The sequence below is a fragment of the Austrofundulus limnaeus genome, unplaced genomic scaffold (assembly GCF_001266775.1).
Source record: "Austrofundulus limnaeus strain Quisiro unplaced genomic scaffold, Austrofundulus_limnaeus-1.0 Scaffold483, whole genome shotgun sequence".
NCBI classification, from domain to species: domain Eukaryota; kingdom Metazoa; phylum Chordata; class Actinopteri; order Cyprinodontiformes; family Rivulidae; genus Austrofundulus; species Austrofundulus limnaeus.
The window spans coordinates 247386-262781 of NW_013952885.1; the positions used below are offsets into that span (position 1 = coordinate 247386).

Below are 15396 nucleotides of genomic sequence, written 5' to 3' on the forward strand. Positions count from 1 at the left end.
CACACACAGAGACACACACAGAGACACACACACACAGAGACACACACACACAGAGACACACACACACAGACACACACACACACACAGACACACACACACAGAGACACACACACAGAGACACACACACACAGAGACACACACACACAGAGACACACACACACAGACACACACACACAGAGACACACACACACAGAGACACACACACAGAGACACACACACACACACACACACAAATACAATAAATCTAATATTGCCCTATATCTGTAAATAGATCATTTCCTAGTTTTCTGCTTGCACAGCAGCATGGGAAAGGAGACCATTTTGTAGCTACAATTGTGAATGCACGAAGCAACCAAGCTCGTATGACTTTGGTAACAAACACTGAGGTTGATATGAAACACCTTTAGAACTGAACCAATTCAACCAGCAAATTTATGCTGTTATACAGACCTAATGTATTTGCTCAACTGATTCATGTTAAACTTTCCTTTAAGATCATAGATGAGAGCGTTTTCATAAWTTTTTTTAAGATATAAATCTGCATTTTGAGCTTGTTGATGATCAATTCCAATAAAGTTTCCATAGAAACTTCAGCATTTTTTATTGAAAGACTTTTGAGCTTGGTCACTTCGTACATTTATAACAAAAAAAGGTCTATTGACCTTTTTACATATATGGAAATGCATGCTGTGTCATATTACATCCTCTTCAGTGAGCATGTGTTTTTAAAAATGAGGTTAGAGTATGCACTGACAAAAGCTGGACTCCTAGAGAAAAGACTGATGATTTTTCACCATTAATCAACATATCTCCCAGATTTGTTACGTCTTTAATTTCAGAAGGGACATACATACTGTAGATAAAAGGGGGACATAAATTCTGGCAAGCAAAGTCAACTGCTCTGCCAGATTTTAAACTCAAAAGGGAACTATATGGTTGCATTGACTGACACTGTCACATTTCTGTGATTTCAAAGCCAATTTAATTTTCTTGACAATTAAATCACATTCACATATAAAACAATACTCATTTCATCAATCCATAACTAGTAAAATAAAAACTGTTAAAGCAAGGTTTCAATTGTATGCCACCAATCACTGAATAACAAAAATTTACATTCACATTAGCCTGGTAAAAACCAGACCCTTGTCCTTTGCTTTGTACAGAGGGTCTGGACTCTCGGCTATAGAGAAGCGATTCTTGCTGGAGGTGTGGCCTCTGCTGAAGTGTTGCTGTGAAGGAGGCTAATCTAAGAAGCTAACTGGAAATCGCGAGCGCTGTAAACAACCCTACTGAGAGGGGAAAAGTACCGAGCTGAACAAGACGGCTGTAAATGAGAGCTGCTGCTTTGTCAGACAAATTTAATTTAATTTGGAAGCCTTATCAACACGGACTGGCTTCATTCACTTCCTCCACTGCCATTGCTAACTAACTAGCAGAAACTGCGCAGAAAATCGACGTTCTCTTCTCTGACTGGTTCGGCTAAAAATCTGCCAGCGAAATCCTTGTCTATGGGAGAAATGCCAGCCGGAGCAGTGAAGGAAACTAGAATTGAGCGGAGCTGCGTAGGAAGGCAAGGGCCAGGCTACATTCACATTAGTCACGTTTTACTTTTTGTTTACACACAGCATTGCATAAACACCTTAATAATATGACAATTGTTAAAATCACCAGCAGTAGTACTGCAGTCAGGAAGAGGACTACATCTACAGAGTGGTAGATATACCAGGGCGTTTTGTAGGACCGTGCTTTCAGGTGAGCAGCACCTTTGTGTCTCATGACAAACTCAATCCAAAACCAGATACCGCATAGCGGTAACATAATTTAACCATTCACACTCACATCCACGCAGTAACCTAAAGCCATGGGCGGCAAGGACTAACGTGAGGGGGTTACCCAACACGTCAAAATAAGACACAGAGGGAACCTTGGAAAAGTGTCAATATGTTGACGAGTCGGGAGTGAGAATTTGTTCTCTACAGAGACTAGTCAGTGACTAATGATTGCATTCTAAAWGCTTCATTAAAAATCATCCAGTGGTTCATGAGATATTTTGCTAATGGGACCGACAACACRCACAGGCAAAAACATTATTGTTCCTTCTTTGGCAGCAGGTGATAACGATGATGTGCTCACTGCCAAATCATTTGGCAGCTAATCCAAGACAACACCAGTGGCTATATGGGTCATATAATTTGTAAATAAACGAATGAACAGGAGTGATGCGTTTGWATTTGTCCTGCGATGAGCCAGAAATGTCTCCCTGCACACATCTACATTAGACTGAAATACAACAAGTGTCAGAAATTAGCTTCCTTTTATTTTCTCCATGATGTGCAGGGAAACCACGAATGCCATTTCTCCAGTATATAAAAAAATACATCTCTCCACACATACAGCCATGACAAAAGCCAGATGTACAGAAGCTCTACCTGCAAACTGTCACAGAAATCTGAATCACAGTTTGCTATTTGCTGCTGTTATGTATTTTTTCCAGGCAGCAGTGTGACTACGTCTGGGGAGAGGCTATTCCTGTCTGTGGTTAGTGACTAGATTTCTCAGTGAAAAAAAAAAAGACTGATGCTGGTTTTGGGTGAAGGGGCTGGAGCAGACTCTGAAGAGGGAGGAGGAGGAGGAAGAGGAGAGATGAGGATGTGTTGCTTGCGCTCAACTGGAGGCAGCAGGGAGTGCAGCAGCGTCTGCGAGAGGCGAGCAAAAGGACCTGCGTGGAATGGAGGAGGAGAGCGATGCATCACTGATGCTAGTGGCAAGACTCCTTCCCGCTTCACAACCGCTGGATTCTGTGCTAATGGGAGAGAGTCAGAGCAGGTATGTGCACTGCCTTTTTCATGCACATGTGTGGATTTATTACCCCTGAGAGGGTCATGATAGCACGCCAAAGATAGAGGGCATTCTAGCTTTGTGCAGGGTGTTGCTCTGTGTTAATAAAGGGGTGTTATCAATGCAGAGTGGTCTTTATTGCAGATGGTGCTAGTGAGCAAAGGTGACTAACTAAACCTTAAACCTAAGCCATTTTCAAACACGTTCACCATTAAAATGCTGTTGATTTCCCATTATACATTGTTTTTGTTGTTGGTGCCTACTAAACAATAACCGATTTTCACCTTTCAGCTTTGGGATGCCCAAGGGACCTGCTGTTTGTGTTCAATGCCAACTTTGATATAATGCTTGGAGCAGGAGGAGCGCCCACCTCGATCAGACTGTTGTTGCTGCTTCCACTGCTGTGCCACCTGTGCCACTCACTGCGTAAGTCTTTTATGAGCAAGGAATGCCTCATGAAGTTATTATATGGGACAAAGTTCAGGGTGGAAAATGACTCAAACATGTGAAAATGTGGGAAGTATGAGACGGGGAACGGTAAAAGAAAAAAAAAGCTTGCAGATCTAAACTCATAAAATCAGTACTGGTTAARTTAATTAATTAATTTACATCGCTATAAATCCACTTTAATCTCAAAAATATTATATATGGCTGTTAAAATATGTATGATGCAAAGGTTAGCAGTGTTGCTTTTGTGCACATTTGATGTCAAAAAATATGTCTCTAACTCCATCAGTTTGTTAGCTAACAATCCACTGAGTGAATAAATCAACATTAAATATAATTTTTCCTCAGTCAGTATCAACATATATGACTTTCCAGATTTTAAATGTGTTTCTTGACCTCTTTTTAAACCATACTTGGTACATTCCAGCTGTAAATCCTTAGGGATGAAATCCAAACCAATAAATTATGTGGCTTGTTTCTCAACCAGTTGTTCTGTTGGCTCGTTATAGAAGAAGAATAAGAGATGATGACTTGGCTAATCACACGGTCATTGACGGAGGGCGTTGGAGCCTTCCATGTATTGATCCAAGCTGTGAGAGAGTGACACAAATCCTTACAGTCTGTCTTGTTATAGATTTCTAGCCACATTTTCCAGCAATAAATATAGTGTGTTACAAGGCAGGGTTATGATGCAGGATTAATGCAGTTCTGTGGAGTCATTTTTAAATTTATTGTATTATGTGACAGACCTGCATTAAGGATCACAGTAAAGAATTGAATGTTAGGTAGGGTTAGGTGTTGGTAATTACGTGTAAGTTCCACCCAATTTTTGTGTCCAGTTTTCTACCTCGATCCGACCAAAACTTGAATTACGTTTCCAGCTGTAGCCAAAYGCTGTCTCACTTCCAAAGACTGGAAGTGGAACCACTCACTGCAAAGCTTTCACTTTCTAAAAAATGTTCAGCATCCATTCATTACACCAGAACGTCTAAACGATGTGAAGTTTCATACGCTGTTTAAAAGTTGTATCATTCACATTGTACTGAATGTCAGCTTCTGCTGAGACTCTGTAAATCATGTCGTATTTATCTGACTTCAGCTCCAAAAATAAAATCTGCTGAGTTTGTTGTAGTTGACCGTCTTAAACTGTCATATTTTTTAAAACTAAGTCAGACACAAAACATTGATGACTATTTGTTAGAGACTCCAGTGCAAACCTTTCACATGTTTTTTCTTCAGTTTATTTAGCTGACAGAGGGCTGATGGGTGTTTGACATTATAAATTTAAAAATCGTTTTGGTCCTTTACAAACCCACTTATGTTGGTTTTTGCTCAAAAAGACAAACTAAAAAAAAAGTTCTACTAGGTGAGGGTTTTGTACAGTTTGAGGACCCGTCTTAGTTTCTCTTRGAGGAAGGTGAAGCAGGGTTTTAGATCGTAGTATACCTTTACAATGTCGCTAAATCTCTTCCATTGCTCCCTTGATGGCATCTTATTTTCAGTATATTTCTGTCGCCTCTTTGTTTGTCTCCTGAAACCAAATCCTCAACGCAGAGGTCACCCTGAGAAACACTGCAACCAAAAACTGCAGTAAGGTTACTGATTGAACTTACTGTACATACAACCCCTGGCAAAAAGTATGGAATCACCAGTCTTGGATGAGCACTCATTCAGACATTTCATTCTGTAAAACAAACTCAGATCAAAAACATGATACAATAATAAGGTCATTCCAAAGTGCAACTTGTTGCTTTCAGGAACACTCAAAGAAATGAAGAGAAAACATTGTGGAAGTCAGTGAATGCTACTTTTATTTACCAAGCACAGGGGAAAAAATATAGAATCACTCATGAGGAAAAAAGTATGGAATCATGAAAAACAGATAAACAAAAAAACCATTCAAAATACATCACTAGTATTTAGTTGCACCACCTTTGGCTTTTATAACGGCTGCAGTCTCTGAGGCATGGACTTGATGAGTGACAAACAGTATTCTTCATCAATTTGGTGCCAACTCTCTTTGATAGCAGTTGTTAGATCAGGATTGCAGGTCGGATCCTTCTTGTGGACCTTTTTTTTTTTTCAATTTCCACCACAGGTTTTCAATTGGGTTGAGATCTGGACTATTTGCAGGCCATGACATTTTAGGAAGTGAGCTTAAGGTGAATTAAGCTTCTCCCACATCTCTCATACACAATATTGTGAGGAAAACTTTTACCAAGGTATTTCTCATTATTTGTTAATATCTTGACTGTAAGAAGTGAAAACCGACACAATAAGTGGAACGTTCAGACGAGTTCAATTTGTTAATAATGACTATGCAATCATTTATTTACACAAATTAAGCATCCACCATAAACTAAATCTGCTATAATGCATACTACTTATTACTCATCAGTGAGTAAAACTTTATTAGTTATACTTTTAAGAATATTTCTGTATTTATTACAGATTTAGTCAGTCACACACTTAGTTCTTATCAGTGTTTAAAAGAGGACATGTTAAAACTCTGTTTAGTCAAAGTTAAACATGAAACATCAAAGTTCGTTACAACTGGCCCTTCGAGGGCAACCATAACACTCATGTGGCCCTCAGTGAAAATGAGTTTGACACCCCTGCTAAGTCTTTTCTCTCTTTAGGGATTCCAAAGCTCTCCTCATATGCAAAAGCAGAAGACAAGCTGTTCAAATATCTCTTTGAAAACTATCAGAAATGGGTTCGTCCTGTGGAATACCTAAACCAGTCCATCCGTGTGAAGTTTGGCCTGGCTATCTCCCAACTTGTTGATGTGGTGAGGATCATTGGTGTTTGATAATTTGCTGTGGTTCCAAACATTTATGTACAATTAGAGTGAAAAATAATGAAAGGAATGTTCAGTCACAGTGTGGTTTAGAACTGTTATTTTCTTGATTTTTCCCTTTTTCACACTAGGATGAAAAAAACCAGTTGATGACAACCAATGTTTGGATGAAACAGGCAAGTAATGAAATACAAATCTATGCATGTTACTTGATTTATTATTGTTGGACACCAAAAGGCAAAGGCAAAAGATGATGTTTGGTCTGTGTGTGCTGGTGTTTTGTTACTTTTTTAGAACCGTTTCTGGTGTGAACACCTACCTTGTCAGAACCAGTAGTCCTACGTGGACCAAAGACCATGGTAGAACATCAATTTTGGGTTAGGGGTTGGGTTTAGAATCAGGGTCTGAAAATGAATGGAAGTCAATATGCCATCCCAATAAGGATAGAAATACAAAATTGTGTTTGTGTACATGTTTTTGTTACCTGACGGGGAAAATTTCTGACCATTTTCTCAGTACACAGCCTTGTGAGGACACACTGTTCCTTATGGAGACAAAACTTGTCCCCCATTGGGAAATGCCATTGATGGGTCAGGAGTTCAGTTTAGGACTAAAATGTGAATTGATTTTAGGTTAGATTTAAAGCTAGATATGTACTGGGGTGGTTAGGGTTAGGGAAAGGGTCAGGGTTAGGCTATAGAAATGACCAGGAAATAAATGGAAGTCAATGCAAAGTCCCCACTAGGATAGATATTTTTTGTGTGTGCATGTGTGTTTGTCTGTGACCAAAATATTTTATACTCWGCTGGACATTTTTTAATGAAGTCACTGGATTTACATCTACAACTAAAGAACTTTTAAAATCAACCCAAGTCAAAATGGCTGCCAAACCCATACTCAGATTTACAGATACTGACATGGCATTTGCTGCAGTAGAAGCTGAGACTGATATCCAACACATATTTTTATATGTGTTCAGTACTGAGATACTTAACTGAAATTTGATGTGGTTGTAGCTGAACGTCCTTCACATCACACACTCCAAAAAAGATTTCTGTTCAGCAGCAGCATTAACTGATGGAGTCAACCAGTTTGCCGACCTGTCTGTTAGCAAAATAGCTCATCTCATCTCATGATCTTAGTCCAAAACATAAAAGATGGTGGTCAGTATGCATTCCTTTCAACTTTAGCATTACATTTCATCATCTGTAGACATGCAGGTACACATATGTCGAGGTCAGCATCCCGTAAAGTCTGTGGAGGCACTTTGAAATAGCTTCTTGCTTAGATGACGGACTTGACTCAGTTTGCCCCTCCACAGGGCTTTTTAATCAGGTTTGGTGGCATTCTGTTGACAGTTCTCATCTGTATGAGCCTATTTGGCTTTGTGCCCACACACCTGCCTCCTCTTGTCCACTCCTCCCCCTCCTCCTCCTCCTGTCAGCCTTCTACACGGACCTAGGTGTCTTGTCTGTCATGCATCTTATAAATTATTATCAGACCAGGCTCTGCATTTCAATCCAGGTGCTTCCTGTCCCAGTGATAAATTACATCCAACAAAAAGGGAAATTGAAGGGCAGTGGCCCTACTAGGGATGACTATCCATCATAAATGTCATTTGCAAAATTGGACATTTTTATTCACCATTCCTCTTTTTTAATAAGTGTTGACAGTTTACAATGTGATACATGATGACTTTTTATCTTTTATTTTAATCTAGAAGTTTAATCTAAATCAGATGTAGGCTATCTTAGAAATTCTTACAGTACTTCTACTGAAATAGTTTTTTATATGGTTAATTAGCTCTACGAATGCTTTTTTCTCCATTAAAGTTTTTTTATGATGTCATCTGTTTTCACTTTCACTCCTTACATAAGTCCAAGGGATGAGCTTGCAATCTGGACAGAAACCAAAGTAAAAAAAAAAGTGTACCTTCTTAGACAAGCTACGTGAGCAATTACAAAGAAAAAATGATGAATTTTGTCCTGCTTAGAACTTTTCTTCCCTCTTTTCTGTAGGAGTGGAGTGACATGAAACTCAGGTGGAATCCTGAAGACTTTCTGGGCATCACAACAATCCGTGTTCCATCTGACAGAATCTGGCTCCCTGACGTTGTACTGTATGACAAGTGTGTACTGTAGTCCCTTAAAATTTTTTTACCTCAGTGCTGTCAGCCACAGACAGGGTCACATCTTACTTGGCCTTCTTTTATTCTATGTTCTTAACTGATTTTGATCAAAAAAGCTTGTGAATGTTTTCAGAAACTCATAGCTTTGCGTGAAGTAGTTGTGATGTACACCATACGGCACCTGAAACTCGGGCAAATTTCTGTCCACAGTTCAGACGGACGTTTTGAAGGGACTGTCACTAARGCTGTTGTTAAGTATGATGGCACCATAACATGGACTCCACCAGCCAACTACAAGTCAGCGTGCACCATAGATGTCACCTTCTTTCCCTTTGACCTCCAGAACTGTTCGATGAAGTTCGGATCTTGGACCTATGATGGTTCTCAGGTGAGTCTCTACATTCAAAGTGTCCACAGGGCACTGGCACCAGTCATGACCAGTTGGCGCCATGAGATTTCGTGCTGTGTTTTAACAGGTAGACATTACCCTGGAGGACTTCCACGTGGACAAGCAGGACTATTTCGACAACGGTGAATGGGAGATAGTGAAGGCCACAGGCAGCCGTGGTCTGAGAACTGATGGCAACACTTTCTATCCCACCATCACCTACTTCTTTATTATCCGCAGGTTGCCTCTTTTCTACACCCTCTTCCTCATCATCCCCTGCATCGGCCTGTCCTTCCTCACCATTCTTGTCTTCTATCTGCCTTCAAACGGTGGTGAGAAGATCTCTCTCTGCACCTCGGTGCTTGTGTCGCTCACCGTCTTCCTGTTAGTCATCGAAGAGATCATCCCATCCTCCTCGAAGGCAATCCCCCTCATCGGAGAGTACCTGGTTTTCACCATGATCTTTGTCACGCTCTCCATCGTCATCACCGTCTTTGCGATCAACATTCACCACCGCTCCTCTTCCACACATACTAACATGGCACCGTGGGTGAGAAGGATTTTCCTGCACCGGCTCCCTAAACTGCTGTGCATGCGCAGTCACGTGGACCGTTACGCAACGACTGGAGCGGCCGGAGCAGGAAGACCYGAAGAAGCGAGAAGGACGCAGGAGCCAGGACCTGAGTTCAAACCTCTCCTCTACAACCAACACAACCTCCAAGCAGCGTTGGAGTCTATTCGCTACATAAGCATGCACGTGGTTAAAGAAAATCAAGTTCGAGAGGTAAAGTTTAACTAGAGAATTTGCATTTCCTGCAAAATGCAGTGTGAATGCTTGATTGAAAGTTTTTTTTCCTGAAAGCTGCTGAAGAAGCTGAAAATTACTAGCAAAACTGTTGATGTTAGTTAAATTTGAACAGCTGAGTTTTTCTGAAAGTAGGAAAACAAAAGTAGATAGCAGTAAAAGAAACAAGTTGAAATTAGCACAGATGGTGAACAGAGAGTAATAAAGAGTAAAAGCTCATGTAAAAAAGTAAAAAAAAGAAGAATGCAAAAAAATTGCAATTTGTTGTAAAATAGCTAAAGCAGCTGAACTTAACAGAAAAAATAGCTAAAAAGTAGTTGAAAAAGCTGAAATTAGCAAAGACGCAGAAAGAGTATGTGTGCTAAATTAAAGAATAAGAAGCTGAAATTATCACAAAAAGGTCATTTTAAATTAAAAAGTCTAAAATTAGCTAAAAATAGCTACAAATTAGCTAAAGAGGCAAGAAACAGCTGAAATGATGAGATATTAGCTAAAAGAAGCATAAAACGTTTAAATTAACTGAAGAATGTCTGAAAGAAGCAGAAAGGCAACTAGCAAAAAAGAAGGTGAAGGAAGCTGAAATTARCAAAAAAAAGATGGGGGAAAAAAGCAGAACCAGAACAAAAGATGCCAAAAAGATTTATAAACATTTGAAAGGATTTTAAAAATGTTCAAAACAAGTTCATTCATTTTCAATGAGAAAAAAATGACTAAATAACTAAATAACTGAAAAGTACAAGTTGTTGAAATAGTAAAAGTCAATGCACCCGTGCCATAAATAAGCTGAATGTTTTGACATAGATTGCTGAAATAGCACAAAATTGTGGAACGAGTTAGATGCTGAAAAACATACAGAAGAAAAAAGAATCATCTCAGTTATACAAACACCACAAATTTCTGATGAAAACAATCAAATCACATGAATTACTTGGATCTGGCTTCAACATTTTTTTTTTATTTGTAGACCATTTGGTGCCCAAACATTTTCCCTGAGAGGGCCACAATTTAAATCAAGCTGAGGGCCGCAGGCCAAATGCAGAATATAAGAAATGCAAGTAAAAACAAAAAGTTGTTTTATTTATATGATTAAGCTAGCAGCCAGTGTGGTTGCCCACATTCTTTTAGGTTTTTATTTTTATTTTATTTATTGTTTTTTTTTTTTTTGGGGGGGGGGGGGTCAGCCCATGGACAAAGGGGAAAATTTAATGTATGCTGCTCAGGCAGCAAAGTTTCATGGGACTTTTCACAAGTTAAAATTTGAGTATATGGTGTCTTATAAGGTGTGCAAATATGGGCTTAAATTTAATCTAAATGTCTCTGTTACTTGTATTTTATATTTCAGCTTAACACAATTACAATCTAGTAACAAGGACAACTGCTGGTGGGCCAAATCAAATAGCTTGGTGGGCCAATTTTGGCCTGCGGGCCCCACTTTGGGCTCCTCTGCTGTAGAGAATATTTTAAAAGTCTAACACGTGTTTCTTCTTCTGCAGGTGGTGCAGGACTGGAAGTTTGTTGCCCAGGTCTTGGATCGAATGTTTTTGTGGGCTTTTCTTCTGGTGTCCATTCTTGGCTCTGCTCTCCTTTTCATTCCAGTTATTTACAAATGGGCCAGCATCATTGTTCCTACCAATCTTGGAAGTACTCTCTAAAAGAAACAAACAAAAAAACAAAAAAACTTCAGTGCATAATAACAAATGAAAGAAAAGCACAGTAGTTGGTCTTTGTGGCCACTTTTGGACATTTGAAAGAATGAGATTCAGAGCAGACAGCGTTCTTTTTAAGGGGCATTTCCAGTCAGTTTGTGAGATGCTAGAGTGCCAGAAGTCTCGCTGCAGAGCAGGTTCTCACACTCTTTTTCAAGCCCACCTTTTAAACTGATCCAGAGCCAGCTTTCATTGTGCAGTTGGGCAGGAAATGCAACCAATAAGGAACACTTAAAGTACAAGGCATGCATGTTAAATGTTTTCAAGTTATGAGTTAAAAATCTATACGCTGCCAATAAAAAATGCACAACGTGTAGGAGATGCCTGTGTACAGAAAACGGGTGGAAGTAATGGTGTAACACAAAAATATAAGGAATAGTCACAAAAAAAACAACAACAAACTATTTAACCAGTTTGAACTATTACAGCTGTTGCTTTGAATGAAGCAACAAAATGCATAACGTTTCCAAAACCTGTATATTTTGGAGCTGATTCCATTCAAGTAACATTCCGTACATAAATAAGTCATGAAGAGAAGTAAAAATATTACAGTGAAAATCTTTACATAACACCAATAAGTCCTGATGCTCAGCCAAACTGATCACATTATATTTTATCTGTAAGAGCACAATTTTAATATGAACTTCTTTTTCATATCAGAAGCTGCCCTAAAAGCTACAAGAGATTCTGGAAAACATTTTCCCAAGATAAACATTCAATCCTGTTTGCAAACCCCTCACACAACTGTCTTGTCAGGACTTGAATGTTTCAGTTACTTCCTCTCTCAGGAAGCAGCTCAGATTCTTTGTAGGGGTGGTGTACAGTTCAGCGAACAGCGTACAGCATGTTTTAGCTAAACGTGCATGGAAAAGTTTCTCTCAAATAAACTAGAATAATAACAGAGTTTCCTTAAAGACTTCTTACAGATTGTTGGGACTTAAAATTCCTTCCACCTCCTTTCACCAGGACCTCAAATCCTGCATTCTTTAAAAAGGCTGTGAGAACACCTGTGGGAACAGGTGACCCTCTTGAAGAAGTCACATTGGTCTGTGTTGATGGCTAATAATACACAGATGACTCTGATCAGTATAAATGTAATAAAAACTCACAAACACTGTTGGCATGAGAATRATAAGGAAGACTGTCTGAACCTTGAGCTTTTACTGCCTCTGTGTGGTCACATGTGTTTATTGCACCAACAATATCAGGCATGCTGGTGACTAAATAGTWGATAAGCTGTAAAGGTATTTTGTGTAATACAGACTTTATTAAAGAGTAGAAAAAGTATTTGAAAACTTCTCTGCATGGGGGGTGGGTGGGGTGCAGAAGCACAAATACAGTAATTAGAAGAGACTTGTTTTTGCAGTAATGACAAAAAACCGGTGTACAGATACATAAAAAACAATGATAAACAAGAAAAAAATGTTTAGGAAACGGAGGGGAAGGCGATGTCATTTCCCCCACAACTCCTAACAAGTCTTGGCAAATCTGTATTTATTTCTCACCTCTTTTATTAAAACTTGCAGACACGTTGTGTTTTATTAAGACGTTTTGTTTACACCGCACACCGAGAGAAAAAATTCCTTTTAGCTACAAAGTTGCCCATCAGAGAGAATAAACATATTGACTTCACTTGTCATTTAACCAACAGAGACTTCAAAAAGTTCCAAATGTAATTTTMTAAATAATATGCATAATTTGTTTATACAACATGTCATTTCTATAAATTATACATGAATGAATGTAAATGTGGAAATAAAAGGATACCTCTTAAATTTGTAGTTCTTGTTTTTCTATGGTCAGCGTCATCCAATCGGATGCCTCCCTGATAGTTTTGCCTGATGGATACGGAACTGCTTGTATTTATGCTACTGTGATATGTACGGCTGTGTGTATGCAATGAAAACAAACAAACAAACAAACAAAAAACTGATTACTTTCTCCCATTTTAATGCATCATTTTGGCCAAATGACTGTTAATGTAGACAATGAGATATCTGACAGGTGTAGGTTTAAAAGCAGTTTAAATACCAAGAAAAAAAGTTATGTTTTAATAAAGAAACATGCACGCAGATCATATTTGATATATTTTTTTAATTTATAAAGTTTATTCATTTAAAACAAAACAACATAAATTCAATATACAATAACAATACAAATCATAAATCAAATGAAAGGTAGCAGCAGAAGAAAAAAAAATCATATGATTTCTGCTGCTTTTTCTCAAAAAAAATTCAATCAAAAATAATATTCAATTTACAAAAAAAATATTTTATGCACAGTTCCTTTATATAACACAACTTTTTGTGTAAACTTATTTTGAAAGAGCAGTTGTATGAATTCACAGACAAATTAGGCGATAATATTCWAATCTTTGCAGGGGTTAAGTTTGTAGATAAGCTGTGTTTACAATCAGAAGCTCATCAGATACAAATCCTGTGCTGCAACGAATTCAAATAAGGATTTGACTTTTTTATTTTTAAGATTCTGTGCTGAATCAGATTATTAGCCTGACCTAAGGTGAGAATGATTTGAGCAGAAWATTACTTGCAGTTTTTAAAATGATCATACTGTACCTGTCCATGCAGCTTAAAGTGATCCTATGTACAACAACGTTCTCATCTCCTACAAAACAGCTGCACAGCTTTGGTCTTTTGGCTATTTCTCTGATTACTCCTCCTTGTCAGGTCCATGAGTTTTGGTGGACAGACCAGAAGGTCACAGGTTCGATTGCACATGTCATGGTGTCTTTGAGCGAGACCCTCATCCCTCACTTTGATCCTGGACCCTCATAGCTGCTCCACTTGCGTGTACTGTAAATGGATAGAGCACAAACAAGAGCTCCCATAGTATGTTGAACAATATTTAGTGTCTCCATCAGTTTCATTTTTTATTTTACAAGTGTGATTATTCTGTGTAGCAATATGATTAAGTCATACGTTCCATTAAGAACAAGAGGCAATCACTTGTARTAACAAACAATCAGCACAAGGTGTCCCTCTTTGCTTACAACATCTCAAACAACATACAGCAACAAAAAATGTGTTTCAAAGAWATCCGAATAAGCTAGAATGTCATATAATGTCTATGCAACACAAACATTTACAAGCCAGCCTTTGGTTTTATATAGTAGAATTCCAATGTAAACAAAATACATAAAAATAATGCTAAAATATTGACATTTGTTAGTTTCTTTTGTCTCAACTTGAGCAGGTTGCAAACCTCACAGGACAGTGACTGTGTGATTTATCAATGCAGGCAACTTTAATCTGATCTGACATCAGCGTCATGGACTCAGTCTGGTGCCGCAAGAAAAGACAAACACAGCCTAATGGTGTTTAAAGAAAACCTTTTTGTTTGGTCTGTGTAGTGGGGCAGGTGGTTAGCACTGTTGCATGTTCTCGCAGTGCATGTGTGGGTTTTCTCTGGGTACTCTTGTTTCTCCCCACCCTAATTTCCCTCTGGGATCAATAACATATTTTTGAATTGAATTGAACTGAATTAAAAAATATCTAAATCACCACTAAGTGTGAACGGATGTCTGTCTATATGTCCCTCTGTCGACCACAGACAGCTGAAGACAGGCACCAGCTACATGCAACCTTAAAGCCCCCCAATCCAGCCGGTCGAGGCAGATGGCCAGCTGTCCTGAGCCTGGTTCTGCTGGAGGTTTCTTCCTGATTAGCAGAGAGTTTTTCCTCTCCACTGTTTGCTCAGGATGGAAGACTGTGATGAAGTGATTCAACACAATCTGCTGGCTTCTTCTTTAGATTGTTCTTTTTTTATGTACAGTGCCCCGAGACAACGTATGTTGTGACTTGGCGCTATATAAATAAACTGAATTGAATTGAATTAAACTGGAGCAAACAGTTAAAGAAAGTAGATRGACATTGTATTAAAAAATACATTGATACATTGCTGTTTTAAGTCAAAAGTACAACTCAGTGATGTTATAGAATAGAAATAAAATATAAAAATGGCAAACTGTGTATTTTTTTTATCTTCAGGAACATAATATTAAACCAAATGCTGAATTTTCTGATTGCAAGATTTCATTTATAAAACCTGTCCATCACTTGCCTGGTAAAAACAGAAAAAAACAGCATAATCTTCAAATTTAGCAAGATAACTACACTGCCCTAAGAGAAAAACTATACTCATGAAATGACTTATGTCAAATTTAATTTTATTGTCCATGAAAGTTTGAGTCCCGCGGCTCACAGTGATAAATGTAAACAATCAGCATCCTGTAATATAATGACTGGCAGTGTGGGAGTATAG

At 38.4% G+C, this 15396-nt stretch overlaps 1 protein-coding gene across 1 annotated transcript; it reads left to right on the forward strand.

The window, feature by feature from the left end:
- Positions 1–2625: 2625 nt before the first annotated feature.
- Positions 2626–12890, forward strand: chrna5 (cholinergic receptor, nicotinic, alpha 5). The gene is made up of 8 exons (XM_014025549.1): positions 2626–2829; positions 3133–3267; positions 5928–6079; positions 6220–6264; positions 8107–8216; positions 8427–8604; positions 8693–9388; positions 10903–12890. The coding sequence occupies exons 2-8, from the start codon at positions 3186–3188 to the stop codon at positions 11059–11061; spliced, it is 1422 nt and encodes a 473-aa protein (XP_013881003.1). The 5' UTR covers positions 2626–2829; positions 3133–3185; the 3' UTR covers positions 11062–12890.
- Positions 12891–15396: the final 2506 nt, after the last annotated feature.